At 43.8% G+C, this 26,843-nt stretch overlaps 1 protein-coding gene across 3 annotated transcripts in view; it reads right to left on the bottom strand.

Moving 5' to 3' along the window:
* Positions 1-26,843, bottom strand: part of Xpo6 (exportin 6) — an 87,839-nt gene that overhangs the window by 49,282 nt on the left and 11,714 nt on the right. For 2 of the 3 annotated variants that reach the window (XM_042666582.1, XM_042666583.1), the window contains exons 2-6: positions 10,105-10,195; positions 8,101-8,213; positions 6,741-6,938; positions 3,592-3,751; positions 1,171-1,248 (exon numbers count right to left, since the gene is read on the bottom strand). In XM_042666582.1, coding sequence (XP_042522516.1) covers positions 1,171-1,248; positions 3,592-3,751; positions 6,741-6,938; positions 8,101-8,213; positions 10,105-10,195 — 640 coding nt within the window. Of the gene's footprint in view, positions 1-1,170; positions 1,249-3,591; positions 3,772-6,740; positions 6,939-8,100; positions 8,214-10,104; positions 10,196-26,843 lie in introns of those variants that run through there. The other variant, XM_042666584.1, reaches the window with a different exon arrangement.

The raw sequence follows: 26,843 nt of genomic DNA, 5'->3' as shown, positions 1-26,843 counted from the left end.
GAAATTTGTGCCAATTCACAGGATGTCCTCTACTTGAAAAGCATCTGTGAAAACAGATGTAAACAGAAGCATTCAGAAACTAAAAATTCCTACTCAGTCACAATGTCTTCTTTCCTTGAATCAGTGACTCCTGAAATAGATACTTACTGAGATGAGATGAGTAAAGAAGAGTTAGATATGTAACTAGCTACTAGTGAAGTAGTTAATAACCACTACAACAATGCTCAAGCTTAACATTCTCCATTTATATTACAATGCAAATTCAATGCAGGCAAACTGGTCTCCCAAAGTGCCCTGGGCAACAGGGCTCTTGAAATAGACCAGCTGGGAAGAAGTTCTCTCCTATGCTACGCCCTGTCCTTCAGGCCACTGCCACATCTTTGTGGCTCTGCAGAGTAGCAAAGCAGACCAGTCAAGCCCCAGCTTACACCAACTTCAGTACAAGCAACATGGCCAGGAAGTCTGAGGGAAAAACAAAAATCAAAGAGTCCACAAACTAGAACGGATAACAATAAATTAAAAGAGATGGAGGCAACTGACACAAGATCAAAGATACCACCATCATAATGAGCAGAGAAGAAACAAAGGAGTAGTGGTGCACATTTTGTAATCCCAACTAATAAGGAGGATGAAATAAATCCTGAGGATTGACATGCAAATCCACAGTGAAAGAAACCATTAGTGAGACCTCACATCAATCAACAAGCCAAGCAGAGCAGTTCATACCTGTCATCCACAGGAGGCATACATAGGAGGAACCTAGTCTAATCCTGGTCCCAGGAAAAATATACAAGACCCAATTGGAAAAGTAAGATGAAAACAGCTGGAGAAATGGCTGAACACTTGCCTAGCCTTGAGTTCAACACACACACACACACACACACACACACACACACACACACACACACACACACACACACACACACACACACACACACACACACACACACACACACACACACACACACACACACACACACACACACACACACACACACACAAAACAGTAGAGAGCTAGCTAGTCAGAAAACATGGACAAAGGGGCCAAAATGGATTACCATTAAGTCATTACCATTGTCTACCTGTACCAGGTAGACAAAACTTGTTATGTCCCACTGGAACCCCGGAATGCACCTAACCAGAAATGCCATAGGTGGCAGCAGACCATACCACTTTCTCCTGAAGTTGGGGATGGTGGTGGGGTGGCAGCAGTAACACTGTGTTTGTCCCAAACAGTCTCCAAGATACCTACACCAAGAAAGGAGAAACTGAGTTTAAGCAAAACATAAAGTCCAACATGTGACAATCTTAAGAATCAAGTTTTAAAATATGATTTACTAAGCCAGGTGCCAGTGGCTCACAACTGAATCCTAGCTACTCAGAAGGTTGAGGTTCAAAGCCAGCCCAGACAGAGTCTAAAAGGCTACACCTCCAATTAACCAGAAAAATGCCAGACTGGAGGCATAGCTCAGACAGAATACTATCCATGAGCAATAAGCTGAGTGAGGCTCTGAGTTCAAACTGCAGTATTATCACACAAAAAAAGATGAATATCCTTGATCAAAGATCAGTATTTAATCATCCCTCTTCAACTATATCGTCCTTCTCTAGCTATCAGCTATGCCCACTCTTAGCTATCTTTCAGAGTCCTGTCCAATTCAGAATCGTGACTGCATCACCCTGACTTTGCCATGTGGTTTCTCCCCACTACTCTTCTAATACCAATCTTCACCAGCCACCTGGTAACCACCTGAACCCTTCTCCTTGACACAGCATGGTACTCCACACACTCTGGGCTATGCCCATACATCTCTCTGACCCTGTGTTGCCATTCTTTCCTAGATTTTCTCTGGTTTCTTGAGCACCACTGCTTCTTTTTGGCCACTACCACACCCTGTACCCATCCAGCATTTAAATGGTACCTTCCCCAGGTCCTGTGATAGACTTAGTTCTATCTCACCATTTCTGCTGGAACAACTCATCTCCTGTCATGGCTTCAAACATACATCTTCAAGTCTCCCCAAGTCTCATTCTAGGCCCCAACTCATTCTGACTATGGTCACCCAACAGGCCTCCACTCACAGACCTGTACATCAGCTGCTCCCTGGAGCTCATCACTTAGCCCACAGACCTCACCAGGTAAGAGGTACCACCCCACATTTTGGCAACTAACCTCACCTAGCCCAGCCCTCAAGCCACCCCACACCCAAAGCTTTAACATGTGAAATGAATAATCCACTGTACATTAAACACAAGCCTTCTTTTTAAACCTCTGCCCTGCTTTTCCTTCCACAAGCTAAGCTTTTCCTCTGACTTTCTGATGTCAGCCCCTGAGCTTTTCACCTCCTCTACAATGTCTCCCTCCTTGCTCAGCTCTGCCTGCCCAGGAAACATGCCGGATACAAATGGCAAGTATGAATCCATTTTATGCTAAGGCAAATCCAGACACATACCCTAGCTAGTGACTGTCAGGGAAAGAGGAGAATGGAGAATGCCCTCTAATAGAGTTTCTTTCTGGGGTTATGCAAATGCTCTAGAATTACATAGTGGTGATAACTGCATAACCTTGTTGTGTTTTAAAGTATTAATTTAGCCAGGTGCTGGTGGCTCACAGCTGTAATCCTACTCAGGAAGCTGAGATCTGAGCTTCAAGGTTCAAAGCCAGGGTAGGTTGAGAGGAATGGGTAAGAATGTTAAAAAGAGAGACACATAAACTGCTTTCTTAAATGACAACTCCTTTGTACAACTACTTAAAAGATAACAAAATAAGCCAGATGCTGATGACTGAAGTCTATAATCCTAGCTACTAAGAAGGCTGAGATCTGAGAACTGTGGTTCAAAGCCAACCCAAAAAGGAAAGTTGGTAAGACTCATCTCCAATTAAACCAGAAAACCAGAAGTAGTGCTATGGTTCAAAGTCATGGGGGCTGGCTTAAGCAAAAGGAGAGTTCACCCATGGCAGCCAGGCCCTGAGTGCAAGTGTCAGAGCTAACCAAAAATAAAAGTAATAAAATAAAATTTAAAGAAAATAAAAAAGGTTCAAAGCCAGCCCAGGCAGAAAAAGTCTGTGAGAGTCTTATCTCCAATTAGTCACCAAAAAGCTGGAAGTAGAGCTGGGGCTCAAGTGGTAGAGCCACCAGCCTTGAAGGGAAAGTGCTCAGGCCCTGATTTCAAGCTTCATTTCCAGCAAAAAAAAATGAAGTATAAATTTGATGGCATGTGAGTAGGACATAAGAGGTATGAGACAGGTCTAGTGCTCTATCAACTGAACTACACCTCCACCTCCCTTGTCTTACATCTTACTACTCTTCCAATTTCTCCCGGCCTTAAATGATCTTAAATAAAGAACTCACTATACACCTACTTAAGACTCCATTGTGAGCATGTCAATCATATTCCCATGACTAGTCATAGTTATAGGCAGGACTAGGTTAGAAAAGGCTACAAAGAAATTGAGTTACAACCTTATTTTGAAGTCCTACCATGTGCTGCTGGTAAGTACAGGGAAGACAGCACCGAACTTCCATTTTACACTTGGTCTCAGCAACAGCACAGAGCCTATGGGAGCTCTGGGCACACCATGCCACTCACCTGTCAGGAGCCCAAGCACAGTCTGCACCTGGTCCAGCAGCAGTTTCCGCAGCTCCTCTTTCCGAGCCACACTGAGGTCCTCGCGGGGACAAGCTAGTTCTTCTGAGGTTGTCTTCAGCATGATCAGCCCAAGGGGGGTCGTCACAGGGGTCTGAATCAACTGCCAAGAAAGAAAAAGTTCTAAGCAGTGTCAGATTGATAAGGTACAGACAGGATTCGGCGGCACTAAACCTGTGAGGTAGGTATCTCTGTATGTTCAATCTTACAGGAACAGGTTCCAATAGCCAGCATTTCAGAAAAAATGACTTTTTTTAACCACTCAAAACATACTCTCATCTTACTCTAAGAAAAAATTCTGGGGCTGGAAGCATGGATCAAATAGTAGGCTTGAGTTAAAACCCCAGTACCACACACACACACACAAAATCTATTAACTTAAACATAGAAAACAATGCACTTTATGGGCTGGGAAGGTGGCTCAGTGGTAGAGTGCTTGCCTTGCATACATAAGGCCCTGGGTTCAATTCCTCAGTACCACATAAGCAGGGAAAAAAAAGCCGGAAGTGGTGCTGTGGCTCAAGTGGTAGAGTGCTAGCCTTGAGCTGAAGAGCTGAGGGACAGCGCCCAGGCCCAGAGTTCAGGCCCCACGACCGGACCCAAAAAAAAAAGAAAAAAAAAAAACAATGCACTTTGATATGTAACATGGCAATTCCTTTTTTTTTTGGGGGGGGGGGGGGGCGAGGGGGGTAGCGGACATGGGGCCTGAACTCTGGGCCTGGGTGCTGTCTTTCAGCTCTCAGCTCAAGGCTAGCGCTATACCATTTGAGCCACAGTACCATTTCCAGCTTTTTCGGCTTATGTGGTACTGAGGAATCGAACCCAGGGCCTCATGCATGCAAGGCAAGTACTCTACCACTGAGCTACCTTCCCAGCCCTGGCAATTGCTTTTTAAGTTCAGGTTCTCAGCAGCATTTTGCCTAGTTAGCAGGTTTTTGCCCGGTAATCAAGTTTTGTTTATAATACACACTCACTCAAACAGGCTCTTACTGCATCATTTTTCTCTAAGACACACTATATATATTGGAGACGTTTATTAGTGACTAAGATATGTACATCTCCCTTTGTGGTGTCTTTTCAACATCCAGGTTGTTAAGACAACTTTATAATTCTTAAGTTTACTAAACTTATGCTTTAACAAAGCTCAAAACTAGCTGGGCGCCGGTGGCTCACACCTGTAATCCTAGCTACTCAGGAGGCTGACATCTGAGAACACAGTTCAAAGCTAGCCTGGGCAGAAAAGTCCATGAAACTCCTATCTCCAATAAACCACCAGAAAACCATAAATGGCGCTGTGGCTCAAGTGGTAGAGTGCTTGCCTTGAGCTGAAGAGTGCGCACACACAACACACAACACACACACACACACACACACAAACACACACACACACACAGCATAAGGCCTTAGTTTAAGTCCCACTACTGGCACATAAACGCACACACACAAAAAGTACACTTTTCATAGCCTGACACTTACATCTTCCTAATCATTTTCCTAACATTTAAAACATTTTAGTTTCCAGATCCAAAAATAATGAAAGTGAGTAGCTATTAAGTCACATTCTAGAGGCTGGGAAGGTGGCTCAGTGGTAGAGTGCTTGCTTCGCGTGCATGAGGCCCTGGGTTCAATTCCTCAGCACCATATAAACAGAGAAAAGCCAGAAGTGGCACTGTGGCTTAAGTGGTAGTGTGTTAGTCTCGCGCTCAAGAGCTGAGGGACAGTGCCTAGGCCCAGACTTCAAGCCCCACATTCTATTAAGAGCAAGTTAAGGAATGACAGAAGGGGTGACACTGATCAAAATGCAATGTACACATAAATTGACATGTTAAACTGAAACTCTCTTGTACAACTATTTAAAGGTTAAAAAAACTTTAAAAAATGTTCTGTACTTAAGAAGCACTTTACCTTTCTCATTAAAGTCATTTCATAATTAAATGTAGGTCACACTCTGATATAAATGTGTTACTTGGGGCTGGGAAGGTGGCTCAGTGGTAGCGCGCTTGCCTTGCATGCTCGAGGCCCTGGGTTCGATTCTTCAGCACCACATAAGTAAAAAGAAAAAAGCCGGGAAGTGGCGCTATGGCTCAAGTGGTAGAGTGCTAGCCTTGAGCTGAAGAGCTGAGGGACAGCGCCCAGGCCCAGCGTTCAGGCCCCACGACCGGACCCAAAAATAAATAAATAAATAAATAAAATAAATGTGTTACTTAAGCTACCAAAGCTTTATAAGCTTTAGGGGGAAAGAAGACACTCAGGAGCTGAATCCACACATTAGATATTCACTCATATTCCCACCTCCTTTTCCTCATCCCACTTGTAGTGAAGTTTGAAATCAGGTCTCAGGCTTGCTCAGCTTTCTTGATACCAACTGACACTCTACCACTTGAAACATACTTCCAGTCCAGCATATGGTAGTTATTTTGGAATGCAGTCTCATGGACTTCTTCACACAGGTTGGCTTTAAAACCATGAATCTCTACATCTCAGCCACCTGAACAGCTAGAATTACAGGTGTGAGTCACAGGTAGGAGGCAAAGATGTTCAGCTTCGTAAGTCATACCTCAAGTGAAGGATTTCTTCGCTTCAGGAACTACAGGGTACTTTCCTTTCCCTGAAAAACATTCTTCCCATCATAGACCAAGGAAGTATCATTTCTGAACAAGGATATACAAGGGAAAGTCTAGGGACCAAGCAAGACCACAAGCCTTTTCAACCTCTATGAGGTTGCCTACCCGTCATGACAGGAAGGCTCCTGGTGCTGGCTAATTACTATTTACCAGCTACTTTCCCTCCAAATGTTCATACTACCGAAGTCCTCCATCCTTGCAACAGCACTGGTGCAGCACCAAGCAGGTTTTCAAAGACTTGCTGAACAGAATTTCACAAGAGGTTAACAAAGGAGTCTAGTTTCCTCACCCTCCTGCATTCCAGAGGCCCAGCTTTGTCACAGCAAGGTAAAGGCAGCAATCTACTCTGCCATAACCTTGCTACTGCAGTTCCAAAATGCTAAATCTTAAAACTGCTCCGGACTCAGATGTAATCACTTCTACAAACAAACAGTTTACAAGATTAAGTTTCCTCAGGTAGAACCTTACCTGTAAAATGTTAGTAAAAAAGTCATGGTAGAACATGGGCCAATCTTGACGTCCAATATCAACAATAACTTTGCAAAGTTTATTCCGGATAAAGTAAGGTAAGGTTTTATGGTGAGCCAAAAGGAGTTTGGGCAGACAGCCACGGATTTCCATCTTATCCTGAGACGGGACCCCAAGCCACATTTTATTGATCAGATTCTGAAAAATAAACATGCATCTTTTAAACTAACTACCTATAAGCAAAACATTTAGCAGAGTACTTATCTACTAGCAAGTTTGAGGGACATATGCCTGTAATCCCAGCACTTGAGGGACTGACACAACATAGCAAGACCTAATCTTGCTTCTCTCTCTTACACACACACACACACACACACACACACACACACACACACACACAAGTGTAGTAGAACATGCCTATAATCCCAGCTACTTGAGGTAAGAAAATGGGGAGGAGAAGGATCATAGTTATAGGCTAGCCTGAGCAAAAAAGCAAGACTTCCATCTTCTCAAACAAGCCAGGCATGGTGGTACACACATATAATCCCAGATACCTAGGAAGCACAGGAAGGAGAATCACAGTCCAAAGCCAGCTCCAGACAAAGGACAGAAAATCCTATCTAAAAAATAGCTAACATAGACCAAGGGCTAGTGGTGTGGCCTAAGTGCTGCCTAGCAAGCATGAGGTTGAGTTCAAATTCCAGAAACACCCAAAAGAAGACATGAGGAGGGCTGGGAAGGTGGCTCAGTGGTAGAGCGCTTGCCTTGCATGCCTGAGGCCCTGGGTTCGATTCCTCAGCACCACATAAGCAGAAAGAAAAAAGCCGGAAGTGGCGCTGTGGCTCAAGTGGTAGAGCGCTAGCCTTGAGCTAAAGAGCTGAGGGACAGCGCCCAGGCCCAGAGTTCAGGCCCCACAACCGGACCCCAAAAAAAAAAAAAGAAGACACAAGAAAGTGTTCCATTAAATTACTTTAAGAGTGCACAGACTAGGGTGAAAAGAGTGTTAACAAGCTTTTGAAGATGAGGTATTATGGGTATCACCCCTCCTCCCAAAACTTTTTCTTTAGTTATCTTTCCCTTTTAAATGGTAACATGGAGGGAAAAGCATCCATCATCAAATACAAGCCAATTACTTAACCACAGACTCAACCACCCACCTGTTCTTTCTGGAGTCAAGGGTCAAGGATGGACAAGTGTCTAGGATACCAACATCTAACAGAGGCAGCACCTGGGATGAAGGCCTGGGCTGAGTTCCCACTGCTTACCAGGCATCTGCACATTACAGCTCAAGCCTAGTGCAATGGTGTGGCAACCTGCTACAAAGGACTTTGCAAGAGTATAAAACTATCTGACAACTTACCTCAAAAACCGTTAAACTGTACATCATCACATAGTCATTCCTAGTGCTAGAGAGAAAGTACAGGCAGAATCTCCAGGCTCCTACTTGCTGGGCAAAATTATTAAGAAGCTCTTCTGTAAAAGTGAAACGGCAATAAAAGAAGGTGATAAGACATAAGAAGTTAACCCACAGCTGAGCAATCTCATGGCATTTTTAAACATGCTTCCCCACATACTACAAACTGAATCATCACCAACCAGCAAAGCCAGCCACTGCTAGAAGAAAGAAGAGGAGCACACTAGTGCTAGAGCACCAACTCACACGGTGTTCTCAATACAGCTAAAGCCAGGAGCGTGGCTAGACGTGCTTTTTTTGAGACACTGCCACTGTTAAAGACTTTACTTAACTGAATGTGCAAGCAACAAGGTATAATATTATCTCTGGGTTCCTTAGGTTGGGGCCTCACCACTCTTCGACATTTCAGTAAAGTCTACACTGTTCACTCTCAGAGATGTAAGAGGAAAAAAAGGCCTCACAAAGAAAGGATAGGAAAAATCACAAGACAATTCAGTTTGGCTAACTCACACTTAGGTCAGTTTTAAAATATTAGTAAAACCTTAAAAAAAAAAAATTTAAGTAACAATGGTATCCTGAGGGCTGTTTTCCTCCTCCTGAGGCTGTTGACAGCAACAGCCCAAATCCTCAGCACCACTGGGAGGCCATTGCCATGTCTCTGGACTTGCTACATTGGCCATGACATATAATCCAACATGGAAAGAAAAAAAAGAAAGAAAGAAAAGAAAAATGGCAACAGTCCTAAGAGATTCTCAATTCTATGCAGAAAGAGCCAGACAGGAGCTCTTTCTAATCCTCAAGTCACTGCTCGGTTAAGTTCCCTACAATTTAGGCTAAATGTCACATGAGATAGACTTACTAAAAGTTCCATGAGATAACGGCCTATGCTAAGAATTAAGCATAGCCTATGCATCCCAGAAGTGAAATCAAAACAAAGCGTGAGTGGGGGCTGGAGCAGAGGCCCTCTGGGCTGTACTCAGCCACTATATACTGTGCTGACTCCAGCAAGCCATTTCTCCTCCTGATACTTCCCCTTCCTCCAATAACAAAATAGCCAGATGGTCTCCTGAGGTCCTGACCAAGCATTCTATCGGGTTCTAGAGTACTATTAACTGGTCTCTGATGAAGATGGGCAGAGCTCTTTTAAGACCAGGTCTCCTTCTTTTCTCCTACCCACTAAGGAAAGCCTTGAATGTGTCCTAAGACCACAGAAAAGAAGGAATAAGCAGGCCCTGCCCCATACACAAATAATATTGTAAAGACTAGCTCCAAAGAGAACTGAGGAGACACACCCATTTCGAGGAATCACAACTCCAGATTCTCCTTCGCCTGCATTTCAGATTAAGTATTTGCAGCATGTGATTATTTAAATCTACTCTAAAATCAGCTTCAAACTGGGCACCAGCGGCTCATGCCTATAATCCTAGCTACACAAGAGGCTGAGATCTGAAAATTGAGGTTCAAAGCAAACCCAGGCAGGAAAGTCTGAGATTCTTATCTCCAATAACCTTTAAAAAGGGGAAAGTAGAACTGTGGCCCAAGTGATAAAGTGCTACTTTGAGCAAAAAACTCAAGGACAGAGCACTGGCCCTGAGTTAAGTAACGCCCCAGAATTGGCACACACAAAAAAAGTAACCCAAGTTAAGAGATCCAGCCCAGACCATTGCACGCCAAAACAATTCACTTTAATGAACTTTTCATGAGTTTACTAAGCCATAGGCTTCTCATAAAAGTTCAACAGTGCTGAAATTAGGAACAAAGTGTATATGGAGAAGGGGCTCACACTTGACTAAAGGAAAGAAAATCCGTACATATACCCTTGAGTCAAGTCTGCATTCAGCAGCAGCAGCAACAGAGCCAGTACCTCAGGGAACTCATGCAGGTGTGACCTGCCTTGACCAGCTCTTTCCTTCCTGCCCGCTACAAATGATTCTTTACAACCACACTCACCAATCTCACGTTTTCTTTCATTGGTTGTACAATCATGGAAAAATTCTGTCATCAGACTCTCCAGTGCCCTGAGGGAGGCTTCTTCTGATGCCTGACAAAGGAATTGGAAAAAAACATCATTAAGCTATAGCTTCAGTTCTCTTCCTTAATCCCTCCAGGGCACACTAAGGCAAGAACGTTTAACTTCCTCAAACATCTGGAGTTTGACATTCTTCAACTACATAGCAAAAGCCACAAAAACAAAAGAGAACTTCCCAAGTCTTAGTATCCTCTACAAATCCATGCTGCTGTACAATATTCAGTTATTTGTGTTACAGAAAAGGAACAAACAATCCAGAATGCAATTGTGGAAAGGTGCTACAGAAAAGAGATGCGCAGGGAAGCCCACACTCTCCGTCTGATCATTCTGATGTCTGGGAATCAGCCGTGTTTTGACTGAGGCCCATCACATCCCCTGCCTGTGTGTGTGGATTCATGGGGTTTGGGAAGGCATTTTGGGAGTCATGTCACTTTCAATCTTACGTGGTCAGCCAAAAGAGATGAACGTGCAGCTGAAAGTCATGCTGAGCAGGCTAAAAATCTAACAGCACCTCCAAACCACAGACCCACAAAGAACCAGACTCTCAGCAGAGCTGCTGGGAAGGAGTAAGAGGGAAGGGACAGAGGTTCCAGACTCATCCTCTTCCTCTTCCTTTTCATTCAGTAAAGTAGGGAAGCTGCAGCAATGAGCTTAAGCCAAAACTTCACACAAGGTCGGGTACAGTGGCATATGCCTGTAATCCTACCATGTAGGAAGCTGAAGCAGGAGGATTCTCAAATTCTAGACTCTATAGTGAGACCCTATCTCAAAAACAAAAAGAAGAAAAAAGAAAAAAAAACTCCATAAGGTGAAGACTTCCAGACCATGAGTCTTCACCGGCATTAAATCTAACACCATGGATGAGAGCCAACAGATTCCTGACTTTTTCCTCTGTTTCCTTTCTATCTGTCTTGCTTTGCCCCAATCCCCTCCATCAGCCTGAGTGTAACAGGCCCAGACCCAAATGTCCTGTGTCAAACTAAGACTGGTCAGAGCCTCCAACTGGCTCTTACACAGATGGCAGAGCCTCAGCCATCACTCAGACGAGTCAGCACTGGAGTGGAGTTCAGAAGCTGTGCCAGTCTGGTACAGGCCCAGCCCTATCATCCACCACGTGCAAGAACACTACTGAGATCAGGGGCCACAAGCAAGCAGGGCCAGGTATAACTGTGCCTCCACACTATAGTCACTGTGCAGGCTGTTCCTGACGATCTTTACCTACTGAAGGGTACAGTCTTAGCGTAACAGTACGTGTGAGTATAAGGAACATTCTTGTCTGAATTTTATGACTCTGATAAAGAGCAAGGAGCTGGTGGCTCAGGTCTGTGAGGAGGCGGAGATCTGAAGATCACATTCAAAGCTAGCTTGGGTAAGAAAATCCATGAGATTCTTACCTCCAATTAACCACCAGAAAACCAGAAGTGGCACTGTGGCTCAAGGGCTGTGGTAGATAGAGGGCTAGCCTTGAGAAAAAGAGCTCAGAGACAGCAACCAGGCCCTGAGTTCAAGCCCCACGACCGGGGTGGAGTAGGGTTGGGGGATTAACCCTACACTCCTCTTTCAAACCTCCCTAATCAATTAGCTTTCACTTCTGAAGCTAAAATGAGTTCCTGAGCATGAAGGATACATATCTTCAAGTCCCATTTCTCCACTTTTTCTCATGCTAAGATATCGTAAAGCAGATTCTGAAAAGTCCTGAGCTCATGATGCCCCGGTAATCAACTATCAGTGTATTTCCCTTTCATTCCTAAGAGATCTGAGGACTTCATGGTTCCTGACAAGTTCTGACCATCTCCCAGAGGGCTCTGCTCCCACTTCCATTCCCTACCAACTCTTCCTGCCCCCACTCAAGAAACTAAGGTGGAGCTCAAAGAGCTGCAAAATGTACAGAGAGCCACCAAAAATCACATGTAGATGCTCCCATCCAATGCTGGCTACAGGAGCTCTGGAGCCTGAGCCCTGGCCTCACCAGTTGAGTCTCAACATGCACAGGCAGCACACCGTTCACATGATTAATCACTTCTGTAATTCCAACAATACCTGTCTCCCAGGGTGTTAGCAGGATCAAATGAGGTGATCCTGTAAAAGCGCTACATAAACTGTAAGGCATTATCAAACTAGTAGTTATATTGCCCTGATTTTCACTTGGTCTTAGACACTACACAAAGCAGGTCAAGGCAACCAAAAACAATGCAAAACAGAAATGGTAAGGCCTACTCTGAAATCAGAGACACCCAACCCTGGGACTTTACCACAAACATACCCACTGGGGTTTTTCAGCTTCATTTTCAAAATAAAGCTATTTAAATTTTGCAGAGGATTTAAAAAAGAGGTTGAGAACTATGCTGAAGTCACAGAGTCGGAAGACAGAAAAAAGGATGTGCTCAAGACCTGCAAATGGTTGAAGGACACTGGAAAATTCTCCCACTTCCCGCTGATAGGAAGGCCACTAGAACTTTTGCCGCTATTTCAAGGGAGAGGCAAAGCCCAAATCCAGACTGTGATGATGGGAGGAAGTGGTAGCACTCCATGCAAGACTATACTTTCGAGCAATAGAACACAAAGAACAAGAAACAACAACAAAAAACAAACCAAGTGACACTACATGCTAGGGACAAGCAATGTGCAGCTTCCCAAAGGGTATTCGGCCTTCATCTCCTGCCTTGAAATAGTTCAAGAACACTTGAGATTCATGTACTGCCTCCCATCTTCTGCTGGAATTTACATCTCCAGATCTGAAGAATGGAGGAAGATCAGTTTAAAACTAAGTAACTTCCTGGTTTAATAGTCAAGTCTGCAGCTGAACCTAAGTTCAGCTTGCCGAATTGTCAGATTACAGTTTCGTTCATTCTAGAAACTTCTGCCACTTTTATCACAGTAAGCTGGCACAGACAGAAGTCTCCACACTTTCCCACTGAGTCGTCCATAGAATATGACTGTCTCCCTGTTCCAAACAGAACTTTCCTAAATCCAGCTCAGACATAATTTTGTATCCACAGGGAGAAAAAAAGCCTTGGTGTCATTATATACATTCTCCTATGGGGCAGCCCTTGACCTGCAATAATTTCATTGTTCCCTAGACTTAATCGAATGAACTGACAGAGAAAGACAGGTGATGGAAATCAATGTATGAATCACAAGAATATACTGATGACTCCACAGCTTAGGGTTTTAGGTCAATATGTAAAATAGAAATGTTACTGATACCCTAAGGTATCTAGCAAAATTATATAGACGTATCTCAAACTATCCAAAGCAATAGCACATTGAGTTTTCCTCCCATTGCAGAGCCAAAATGGACAGGTGCCCATAAGACAACAGAATCTTCTGATCAAGAGGGGAAGCTCCAAGGGCTGGGGTGTTACTACCTCTCTTGCTGTGAACTGGTAACCTTCAGTTTGCATTGTGCTTTTCCTTTGGCAATAAATGTAGAAAGATATATACTCTTTCACAGTGTAATACAGAGGGTGAGGCTATGCAAATGGGTATTCTTGCAGTTGCTTACCTTCTAAGGATTAATAAGCACAATCCTGAAATACAGGGCAGTACTTAAGTTTGCAGTAGGTTTTGTGTGTATGTGTGTGTGTGTGTGTGTGCACAAAATTCCATTATTCACAATTTTGGTATTAGCCCATGTTGAAAAGCTACGTTACTGGTCAACAGACTATAATGATACACAGTAAATAATGTGAGTCAGTAACATTTGTAAAGTCAAATGTGCCATTCGGGAGTCACTCTAACAAGGCAATTATTTTTTTTAAAAAATTAAACCTAAGATACAGAACACACACACACAAGGATTCCAGTTGAATTAAATAAAGGGTAAAAAAAATACAACAAAGTATCTATAGGGCAGTGTCATAATCTTGAGGTCCTGAGATTTTTTTCTACCTCAAAACCACACATAAAGAACTGAACAGGAAGGAAAGAATGACAAACTGGAACATTCATCAGATAACACAATGTATATGAGTGTATAAGAAGCCACAGAATAGGAGGAGATACTGGCAATATGGTAAATGACCAGGAACTGACTATCAGAATATAAAGTAATTTAAAGCAAGGGGAAAGACAAATGACCTTTCAGACAGCCAAGTAGTTACTTATAAAAGTATTAGAGAGACCTCTAAGTAAAGTGCTCAGCTTCATCAGTTCTCAGCAACTCATTAGATTCTCTATCTCTTCCATGAACAGAAGATGTAACTACTACTGAGGCTCAGGAGTCAGAAGCAAGACGACTTCCCAGAGTTTGGGCCCCACAGTGGGAGTGGTAAGGTCAGGATGGCATGTCACATCCCCATGTGGACCAAATGGAGAAAACCTATTTGTAGACAAGACAGTTTCATGCTGAGAAAACCTATTCATGTACTCCTGGACAATACAACAGCTACTAATTAGCTACCAATGCATACTGATCTCAAAAATTCAGAACAACAAATCTAAACACTAATGAGTCATGCCAAATAAATGCTGTACTCGATCCCAAACTAGACAGGGGTAGGGAGAAAGACAGAGGTCTAAAGACTGGGTGCTGATGGCTCACAACTATAATGCTATGAGGTTGTAATCAGGAGGCTAAAATCTGGAGGATTCTAGTTGAAAGGCTGCCCAGGCCAAAAAAAAAAAAAAGCTGTAAAAAACATAACTGAGCAACTAACTAAACTGGAACATAGATAGTAGATTAAGCTGCGTGATAGTGGCTCACTCCTGAAATCTTAGCTACTCAGGAGGCTGAGATCTGAGGATCGAGGTTTGAAGACAGCCTGGGAGGAAAGTCTTTGAGACCTTATCTCCAATTAACCAGTAAAAAGCTGGAAGTGGTAAAACACCAGTCTTAAGCAATAAAGTCAAATGAGAGCACAAAGCCTGAGTTCAAGCCTCCCCCGCCCCCACACACAAATGGTAGATTAAGGAACTGAAGCAACTTAAATCAGCTGAAACTATTAAGTATAACTTGGCTATGTAGGAGAATATCCCTATTAGAAAACATACCACATAGAAGCAATGAGCTACAATAGGTAAGAGTCCAAACTGAACAAGGACAACTCGTTATCCACAATCTTTGTCCATCTGAAATGACTTCCAAATGAAAGTTTTTAAATCTCATCTAGTGGACTGGTGTCCCCACCTAGGCTCCTCACTGCTCCAAGCAGCCAAGCTCCTGGCTTGGCTGAGGCAGGAGGAAGGAAGAGAGTGGTACGGAGAGGAGGGAAGGCATTAATTTGTTCTCTCAGATGCCAGGCTTATTTTCACCCACTCTCTTTGAAATGCTACACAGGCTAAACATTAAAAAAAAAAACTGGGCAACAACCATATGCACTTCAGTATATGTATTTTATATGTTTATTTATATACCAGAGGCTTTAATTAGACAGCCAAAAGAGTATTATAAAAATAATTTTTCTGCAAGGAAGCGTCCAAAATAAATGAGTAATCATCCAAGAATAGGCAGGCCCTTCACCAAGCCATCTGCTTCTCATTCCCAGGTACACATCCCGGAGGACGAATGTTTTTATCTGCTCGCCTCGTCAGTTAAACTGCAAACACACTGACTGAGCACATGAACATAAGGCATGCTACCAAGAAATTCTAAAACAGGTCGACAGACTCTTAAGACAGAAATAAACCCAAAGAACAGCAAGTCCAACTTTGCAATAGTGATGAAAAAGCTCAATCAGCTTCCTGCCCAAAGCTGCCAGTTATTGGAATGTGGAACCAGAGCAGACCACCAGAGCTCCTTCCTGGTGTCAGCTCCTCCGCAAGCCAAGGAGGGTCGACTTCGAGGGTCTGAAGGATGAGAAATGAGCTGATGTTGTCTTACATGGGATGAACTGGGTAATAAGGGGGCATGACACTGACAGACCACCAAAGAGCATGCTGCAAATTTAAAACCCCTCCTATATGTATATATATATAATTTCACTTCAGTTGCTATTATCACCTGCCCTGTTTAACAGTCAGTTTCTCTTGTAAAATCCATACCACCCTCTTCCTGAATGACACCCTAGACAGATCTAGCAATTAACAGTTCTGTGATTTTAGCCAAAGCCTCCAGATTGTATTCTAAACAGACTGCTGGGATGGTGAACAGATAATCACTTCCTTCCCTCCTAGGATCTAGCTAGTGGCTTTAAAGTCTCAAAAACCCAAGCACAGATCAAGTCCAGTGTCCTCCAGGTGACTGGCAGCACTGCCTGGCCCTCTTCCCACTCTGAACTGGTTTTACCACCTGCCCCATGCAGGGAGGTGGGGAAAAATAACAGCAAAAGCCAGGCTTCTCTTGAGGTGTAAGCGTTCAGCACAAAGCTAGGCAGTGTTCCTTTTTAGCATCAATTAGTTGTACAGGAAGATTCCATTTTAACGCGTCCATTTCTGTATCCAATACATGTTGATCATAATCACCCCTCCATCATTCTCTCTCCTCCCTCCTCTCTCCTTCCCAAGCCAGACTCATCAAGTTTCCTTGTTCTACTTTCACACATGTACATAATTTGACTATATTTGCCCCCCTCCTCCCTTCACAAGTTCATCTGCCCCCACTCCCATTAATAACTATACCTATACCCTGACATGTTTCAACTTCCTAGTATTTTTTGTTAATGTGGCTCTTAATTGTTCAGAGGACTTTCACCACCGTCTATCACACATGTACATACCATATATTGTCACATAGGATCATATACATATACATGTGATCCTGTGTTTACATTTAAATTTTAGGCTTAACATTCACATATGAAAGAAGCCATGCAACTTTTGTCCTTCTGAGCTTGGCTTAATATAATGGCCAATATGCTGGTCTTCAGATCCATCTAGGCAGTGTTCTGATACATCAATAACCTCATACCTGGCAAATGAGGACCAGTGGAGTGCCACTCGCCCTGGCACAGCTAACAGGGAAATGATAACTATGGAAAGGAAGTAACAGGAAGGCCCAAGAGAACACACTCTAGCCAGGTGCTGGTGGCTAACGCCTATAATCCATGTGAGGATCGCAGTTCAGAACCAGCCTGTGCAGGGGTCTGTGAGCCACCCAAGAACGGGAAGTGGAGCTGTAGCTCAAAGTGGTAGAGCGCTAGCCTTGAGCCCAAAAGTTCAGGGATAGCACCCTGGCCCTGATATCAAGCTCCATGACTGACACCACACAGACAGACACACAGACACAGACACACACACACACACACACACACACACACACAGAGAAAACAAGAAAATATACTCTAATGCTGCTCCTACCTGGGGGACAGATGTCTACCTCTGAATACAGGCCAAAGCCAGAAGGAGGCTACAGAGAAAGGGGTCCCTCTACACAAGCCACAAGAAAGCACAGCTTCATTTCATGGGTACCAGTGAAGCTACTGAGAGGCACATAGCCATGCATAGGCACACAGCCATGCAGAGCAGCAAGAGAATGACATGCCGAGCCACTCCAGGCTCCCTGGGGTTCAGCTTATATAACTTTGGGCAAATCCGGAAAGCTCCGGGAGCATCTTTGGTATGAAATGACATCAGCCTTACACATACTAGGCAAGTGCTCTACAACTGAGAGCTAAATCCCCAGCCCATACAAAACCCCCTAAGTTATCATCAGCTAAGCTGTCTGAGTACACCCAGCACTACTCTAATACTATCATTTTAACTGCTGCTCAGTCACATTTGTGAAGGCTCTCAAAGTCTCATTAGCCAGTGGCCCAACAGGACCTCATACTCCACACAATAGAGAATGATGCCATAGGAGCAGCTGCTGGAGGGACCTTTGATGGCATCCCCATTCTGCAGGAAGTGAGAGATGCCGCACAAGTGGAGATCAGTGTTTTGTAGGAAGTGCCTCTTCCTGGCTAGGGCTTCTGTAAGCTCCTCCCTTCACACAGATGGCCAAGGCACAAAAGGAGACATGTCTGTACAGCAACCCTAACCTGGAGTTCACATGGCTCTGGGCTCTCTACAGAACACTAGGCAGGAGATCCTATCCATTCTACCCATGACTTTTTAAAGGCTGTAGGCTATTGAGTAGCATAATGATATAGGAAGCCATGTTGACATTGACATTATATACCACTCCCAAATCAGAGCAGTGGCATCAGCAATCAGCAGGAAAGCAGATGGCAAGTTTGGGGAAAGGGTCCACAAAGGAAAGGAAACAGGCATTTAGCTGCTGCCTGGCTACCAGCCCTGCCAGCACCTTTGGCTATGCTCATATCCTTAACAATGAGGGATGAGCCCTAACACATTTTCCCTGTCAGTCCTTTGTCAGGGGGGCACTCACTATCCTGCCCACCCTACTAGAATGTGAGGAAAAGGAGAAGAATAAAGTCCTCCTTTGAATTCAGCCCACATTCCAGCTCTGTTCCTTCACTGTGGGCAACTGCACAAATCCCCTAGCATACCACCTGGGGTTTTCCATCTCTGTGGGTGTCTGGATTCTCTTGCAATGCAAATAACTGGACTTCAACTGAACAGTGAGAGCTCTGGAGTCAGCTACAGTTGCACTTAAATGACTACACCTCTTGCTTATCTACATGACCTCGAGTAAGTTACTTAACTTCTCTGAGCCTCAACTTTCTTGGTAGCTTGCAAAATGAACTTTTAACAGTACTCCCCTCAGCAAGTAGTTGTGATTATTAGATGACATAATGTTATATAAATCCCTTAGCACCCTTCACCATAAATGAGCAAAACTATTTCACTACATATTTCACTGGTGAGTCAATAAGCATTTTGAAGAGGAAGAAACTAAATAAACAAAAATCCCACATAATAAGCCAACTAAAAACCCTTTTTAAAAAATCCACATAGTGCCAAATGCTGTCACTTTCATTTTTATACGGGTCACCTACCACTACCAGGAAAGCAGACAAAGAATGTGAGTGGCTCACAGCCCCCTAGGCCTCCATCTGGATTTCAGACTTGATTGCTGATTCTACAGCAAGCTGCTTGCCGATTCAGTTACAGAAAGAGATACTGATAGAACCCAGCGTGTAAAACAAACTCAGACAGACTCTGCTTAGTTACGCAAGGTGGAGAGGTGAGGCCCCAACGCGCTTGTACTCCCCAACCTACCACCTATGGCGGGCCAGGAGATCTTGTAACCATAAAACACAGACTAGCCTGACACTCAGGTTAACTCAGGGAGGGGAACTTGTGCTAAACATAGAAGACCTCTGTACTAAAAACTCTGCTAAGCCCCTACAGCTTCAGGACTCAGGTCCTGTCAGGCAAAGTTTTCTTCAGGTAATAAATGGGTATTGTAAATGCTCTCTCAAAAGCATCTTTTGGCTGCCACCCCTCTACCAGGGCCTCTACTGTCTGACCATCAGGGGTGATGGCATCACTCCACCTTTGCTATAGCCCTAACTGACCGTTCTCTCCAGACTCCATCTACTGCTGGCCTCAGACATCTAAAAGCTTCTAATATGCCCCTGACTCTTTGAAACAGACCTCCAACCTAGAGATGTCTCCAATAGTAGTCCCCAGCTCTGGTTGCTCCTGGCCTTCCTATCATTACACTGAACACACAATGAACTGAAATGACCTTCCACTCACACAATGCTGGGAGTAGGATATGCTAACTATCAACCTTTAAAAGCACAATTTCATCCAGTAGTCATATCCTGGGTGACTTTTTTCCGCTTCCAAAGTTTAAGTGTAAAAGGACTTCATTGTAACACTGTTGGTAAAACAAAGGATTAGGAAACAACCTAACCTTCCATCAAAGCTGGGGTGGTTAAATGAGGTTCACTCATACACTGGAATACTATGCAACTATGAAAAGAAGCTCCATAAATTCATCCTTAGCATCCGAAGGGCGAGGGTGGAGGGTAAATTCCAGGACCTACCCCCAATAAGGATATCATAAACTTACAGACATTGAAGTACTTTATTTAAAAAAAAAAACAAACGGTGCCAGTGTCTCGTGCCTGTAATCCTAGCTACTGAGGAGATTGAGGATCACAGTTCAAAGCCAGCCCAAGGAGGAACAGCTGTGAGACTCCTACCTCCAATTAACCACCAGAAAACCGTAAGTGGCACTGTGGCTCAAAGTGGTAGAACACTAGCCTTAAGCTGAAGAGCTCAGTGACAGTGCCCAGGCTGAGTTCAAGCCCATGACCAAAAAAAAAAAAAATCAGTTCCACATTGGCAAGTGTCCCACATATTTGCAAGCATCCTATATATATACTACTGCATACTTTAAATCATCTCTAGATTATCTAAAATCATTTAAATACTATGCAAATAGTTACATGTATTGTTTGGGGAACAATGATAAGAAAAGTACCAGTACATTCTTGGTATAGAGGCCAAATGCCCTCCTGCTTCGCCTCATGCCCCAAACTCTAGCTTTCAAACTTTCCCCCATACAACTCTTCCCTTCTTCAGCCAGACTTACTTGACTTGAGCCTAGGCTGATCTTAAATGCTCGATCCTCCTGACTCCACATCCCAAGAGCTGGGATTACAGGGTTATATCACCACACCCAACAAGAAATTATAAACCTTTTTTTTTTGCCAGTCCTGGGGCTTGAACTCAGGGCCTGAGCACTGTCCCTGACCTTCTTTTGCTCAAGCCTAGCACCCTAACACTCTACCACAGTTCCACTTCCGGCTTTTTCTGTTTATGTGGTACTGAGGAATTAAACCCAGGGCTTCATGCATGCTAAGCAAGCACTCACCAAGCCACATTCCCAGCCCAATTATAAAGTTTCCTAACTTCTACTCACCCTTTCCACCCTTATAATCATAACTGTGGACTTACTGCATTCTCCAGTCCTTTCAGCTCTTGACTTTCCATTTTAGCAAACAACTGCAAATTTCACACATTATAGTAAACTCAGGCCACAAGTATCTTTCCAATTTTCTCTAAATAATCAGCAATTTTTGTAGTAGCCTGGCACACACCAGCCTTAGGAAAAGCTTTCAGATGGGCCCCCTCACCAGCCCACTGAACCATGTACTCCAGACAACTTCCTACACCAACAACTATTTATCAAAGGCTTTGGAGACTAGGGATCAATAGTGAAAAACACAAATACTAAACGGCCAGGAGTCTCCGGAGTGTCCTAACCAAAACTGTCAACCCCGGACTCTCATTTTCAGTCTGTTCACTGATGAAGTATAAAGGGGAGTTCCTGCTCGGCACCGGTAGCTCATTTCTATAATCCTAGCTACTCAGCAGGCTGAGATCTGAGGCTCCCAGTTCAAAACCAGGAAAGTAGCCAGGCGCCAGTGGCTCTGAAATCCTAGCTACTCAGGAGGCTGAGATCTGAGGATCACAGTTCAAAGCCAGCCTGGGCAGCAAAGTCCATGAGACTCTATCTCCAATAATACCACTAGAAAACCTGAAGTGGTGCTGTGGCTCAAGCGGTAGAGCGCTCGCCTTGAACTGAAGAGCACAGTGACAGCACCCAAGCCCAGAGTTCAAGCCCCACAACCGACCAAAAAACAAACAAACAAACCAGGAAAGTCAGTGAGACTCATTTACAATTAACTATCAGAAAACGGGAAATGGGCTGTGGCTCAAAGTGGTGCAGTGCTAGCCTCAAGCTCAGGGACATCGTCCAGGCCACAAGTTCAAGCGACTGACAAAAAAAAAAAGAAGTGTTGGGGGAGAGGGTAGGTTCCTTACTTCCCCAGAATAATTTTCACAGACTACTTTGAGGTTTTTTCAAATGTCTTTCACTGGCTTTCTCTTCTTAAGAAGCTTGAAGACACAAAGATGTGATTTTTTTTTTTCTTGGTCAGTCATGGGGCTTGAACTCTGGGCCTGGGCTCTGTCCCTCTGTCTTCAGTCCAAGACACACTCTACCACTTGAGCCACAGTGCCACTTCCAGTCTTTTGGTGATTAACTGGAGATAAGAGTCTCACAGACTTTCTTGCCTGGGTTGGTTCTGAACCACGATCCTCAGATCTCAGCTTCCTGAGTAGCTAGGATTATAGGCGTGAGCCACCAGTGCCCAGCAAGATGTGATTTTTTTTTTCAGCACCTCTTTGCAGGGTATGACTGTCCACAGAGCTCCACAGACAAGGGCTAGTTACCACATGGAATAAAAGAAATAAAGGCCTCTGTGCTCTTCACACACACGTACGTGTGTGTGTGTGTGTGTGTGTGTGTGTGTGTGTGTGTGTGTGTTAATGTAAGCTGCTAGGTAAGCAGAAAGAACCTACCTACAGTCTCCTGTGTAGTCCAAGCTGGCCTGGAACTCCATATCCTTCCTGCCTCAGCCTTCTGAGTGCCAAGACTTACATTTTTCCCCCCAGTGCTGGGGATGGAATCCAGGACCTTGCAGAAGCTAGGCAGGTACTTATCACTAGCTATAACACCCACTGCCTATATTATTTTTACACAACAAGTGTTTAAGGTACGACCAAAGACTTTCAAGAAATTTCAGGTTTACATGGATCAACTGTGATCTATACTCCTGGGACAGGGGCCTTCTTAACTAGTATGAGCCAAGGGGAGTTTCAGTGGGAAGTTAGCACTAAGCATGACTGGCAGAGCCTTACATAAAGCCACTTCACAGGAACACTCTAAATCTGGTTCATAACTATAGCCAACTAACAGAACCAGCCAAAAATGATAACCAGGCAATCACTTCACCGAAGACACTGCACAACTTTCTGGTAATGGAAGTTCTATCCTACATGAAACCTGCACTTCTAAAAGGTTCTTCAATTACCTTGTGACAGCTAAACCTGAAGCCAAGTAGAAAGGAACCTGTATCTTAGTTACGTGGATCAACAAACTGAAAGTGTACAGTGGTTTAGCAAACTATCAGATTCTTAGACCCCATCACCATCATCACTCATGAGTACACATGAAATGTTGGTGCCTTTTCTTCTAATTTTTCTTCCACTCTCACTATACAGCCAGGCTGGCATGAAACTGGCAATCTCTCTGCTAAGGTAGCAAGGCTCTTGTGTGCAGGGGCTACAGGGGTACCTTGTCTCAACCAACATGCTAGGGCTAATGCTCTTATTCTGACAAAAATAAGCAGTGTGTACTTCATCCTAAAACTGCTAAAAGCTACTCCAAATCTGAGCAATCTGTCAACATTCTAAATTTATCCAACAAAATCACATTTTCAAAAATGTTGACCGACCTAAAACGAACAAAGATCAGAGGATCAAGAATGGCCAGATGATGTAGGAAATAGACATATGGTAATAAAATACCACAGATGCTCTACTTCACTGACAAGCATGTGTACTCTATAAAGTATGACTTTCTCATTGGAAAGATGGAGTTTTAATTGTGTTAGCCACAAAATAGGGGAACAGAATATGCCACAAGTTCCGGTGTAGAATACAATCTTTTGTAGAGATTCATACTACCTAACAAAACTTTTAAAAGTACTTATTGTTTTGCCCCCTATCTCCACTTCTACAAATGTATCTTAGTAACTCACAAAGTTTGCAAAGATAGATGCAATCTTTGATTGGAGTACTGAGGGCAGTTGGCAGAAACCCTAGAAATGCACACTAACCAACATCAGGGAAGTAGGTACATTCATGAATGTAGGCACACAGTGTTCTGGGGCAAACTGATAAAAGTCATCTCCATGGAAAGGCACTTCATGGTACAGAACTCCAACACGGCTTTCCCCTGAGCCAGGCAGAAGCCAGGGTAGTTCTCAGTAGGATAATATGGGAGAACATTTCTACATACCATCCTTCCCTGGCAGAAAACAATAATAAAACATCTATTAGAAGAATGTATGACCCATGAACACTGTACCCAGCAAGGCTACCATTTATGGAGAAGGACCACACAGACATATTTGAAACATGAAATAATTCAGGAAATGTAACAATTATGAACTTTTTTGAAAGAACTACCCAGCTAATCAATGATAAATAAATAAAAAGGTTAATAGAACACTTAGTTCTAGATGGCAGAACATCCACAAAATCAGAGGGAGAGAATGAACCCCAAGAATGCTATGCCTAGCCAAGATGTCCTTCAAAATATGTACTCAGAATTCACCATCTACGGCACTTTTTATAAAATTTGACAAGAAAATCTAGCCATAAGGAAATGAATCACAGCATGTGGACAAACCAAAGCACGAGCCAGCTGGGAGCTAGACACAATGAGGCATGCCTGCAATCCTAATAGCTATACAGCAGAGGCAAGAGGATACCCGGATCCTCTCTCAAAAACCAAAGCGAGGGGCTGGCTTAGAGGTAGAGTGCTTGCCTAGCATGCATGAAGCCCTGGGTTCCATTCCTCAGTACCACATAAACAGAAAAAGCCAGCTGTGGCTCAAGTGGTAGAGCACTAGCCTTGAGCACAGAGAGCCTCAAGGACAGTGCCCAGGCCCTGAGTTCAAGCTGGGGGAGGAGAGATTTAAAAAAACAACAATAATGGGAACACTGAATCCTTTAAAATACTAAATACTGAGGAACTAAATTAGAACACAAACTATAAATGCACTGACACGACAAAAATGAGGAAGGAGTTGGCAAAACTTAAACATGAAATACGTATTTATAAAGAGACAATGCCTTCTTCTTAACATTTTTCACAATCTTCTTTACTTTACATGAGTTTAATTGAACCAAAGACTTAATTAAACTGGTAATTCTTATCTATTGCGTTTTCCTTTTTCTGCTAGTAAATTCAAGTAAAGCCAGGCTCCGGTGGCTCACACCTATAATCCTAGCTACTGAGGAGGCTGAACCAGCCTGGGCAGAAAAGTCGGTGAGACTCTTTAATTAACCACCAGAAAACCAGAAGTGGTGCTGTAGCTCAAGCGGTAGAGCGCTCACCTTGAGCTGAAGAGCACAGGGATAGTACCCAAGCCCAGAGTTCAAGCCCCATGACCAACAAAAAAAAAAAATCAAGTAAAATGGTCGGGCCTCAAGGGCTTATGTTTAGTGGGGAAAAAATTCAGTTTCAAAAGGCTACACTCTATAGACTGCTTTCACCTATCCTTCTCAAAATGACACATGTACTAGAAAGAGATGCTAGGAAGGGGACTGTAATTACAATGAGTCCTTATGCTGGGCAGTTCTGAACCCTGACAGTGGTGAATCAACATGCGGGGTGAACTGCAAACACACAAGTGGATGAACGCAGGTTTAAAACTCTGGAGGATCTGTAGTGTAGTCAATAATTAATATGCACCAACGTCAATTTCCTGGTTTGGATACTGCATACAGGTACATAAAATGTCACCATTTTGGCAAACTCCCTATGACCATACAATTACTTCAAAACAGAGCTTTCTCTTGTTTTTTGGTCAGTCATGGGGTCTGAACTCTGGGAGTAGGTGCTGTCCCTCAGCTCTTCAGCTCAAGGCTAGCGCTCTACCACTTGAGCCACAGTGCCACTTCTGGCTTTTTCTGCTTATGTGGGCTTCATGCATGGTAGGCAAGCACTCTACCACCAGGCCACCTTCCCAGCCCAAATTTTCTTTTCTTAAAAAGCATGGTTCAGGGTTGGGAAGGTAGTTCAGTGGTAGAATGCTAGCCTTGAGCTGAAGAGCCGAGGGACAGCACCCAGGCTCAGAGTTCAGGCCCTGTGGCCAACAACTAAAAAAAAAAAAAAAAAAACATGGTTCATGCCTATGTGCAATCCCAACTGCTCAGGAAAATCTGTTAGAAGCCACCTTCAGCCAGTGACCCCAACAGGAAATGGGGGCAGGCATCTGCAATTCAAGCTATAAGGGAGGAAGAGCAGGAAAATATCCATCTGTGGCTCTTTAAAAAATAAGGCCCTATCCAAAAAATAACTGAAACATAAAGACTGGAGTATTGGCTCAGACAGTGGAATACCTGCGTGTGAATTCAAACCCTAGTATGAAAGGGGGGTGTGAAACCCTAGTATGAAAGGGGGGTGTGAAGAGAGAGGGGGGGTGAGAAAGAGGAAAAGAGGAAAAAGGGGGAGGGGATGGAGAGAGGAAAAGAAAGGTAAGGGGCGAGGGGAGAGGGAAGAGGAGGGGAAGAGGAGTAAGCAGAGAAATTATCCTTTTTCTCTCCACAAAAAAAAATTCCCAGGTCTAGCTATTTCTGATTTAGAAAGCATAATTTTTTTGTTTAATTTGTCATAGAACTCCTTTTCCTTGTGTGAGCCTTCTACACCAGAGCTTTTTCTCTCTGTAACCCTCAGGTGAAGGTGGGTCTTCTGGAGCCACAGGCCAACAGTCAGCCTGGCCAGAGTCTAATGTGGGCCAGTGGTCACCCTACCTCAACAGTCAGTCCATCCCACCACTTTCCAGGACACACTGGTAAATGCGGACCCCTCCCTCTATGAAGCAAATTTTTAGTTTTAAGTTCAGCTGGCAAGATGCCCTAATTTTCTGGGACAATGTATCCAAATAAGCTAAACAAATAGGTCCATGCATATGTGCACCTGGTTAAGAAGAAATCTAGTGATCTATAAACAGCCTGGGCTCTGGTCTGTCTGTCACCTTACGAGGTCATTTTAGCTACTTAGGTTAGTATTAACTACCCTCAGAGCCTCAGCGCAGCCCTGTAGGCCTCGTAGCCTCCTCACCATTCCCACCAGTTGAATAGGAACACAAGTATCTACCTACTCTGAGGGGGTGACTGTCAGAGATTACCGGATGTAATTATGAAATGCACTTTTTCCTTCCTTCCTTTGTTTGTCTCTTCCACCACCCTCAACTCTTCTGCCTAGAGGCTTTGCTGGGATAGCCAT

Source organism: Dipodomys spectabilis, unplaced genomic scaffold (genome assembly GCF_019054845.1).
Source record: "Dipodomys spectabilis isolate Male_0828 unplaced genomic scaffold, ASM1905484v1 ptg000366l, whole genome shotgun sequence".
Classification (NCBI taxonomy): domain Eukaryota; kingdom Metazoa; phylum Chordata; class Mammalia; order Rodentia; family Heteromyidae; genus Dipodomys; species Dipodomys spectabilis.
Note: the sequence above shows the minus strand (reverse complement) of the source record. Positions and strands in the feature narration are given on the sequence as shown.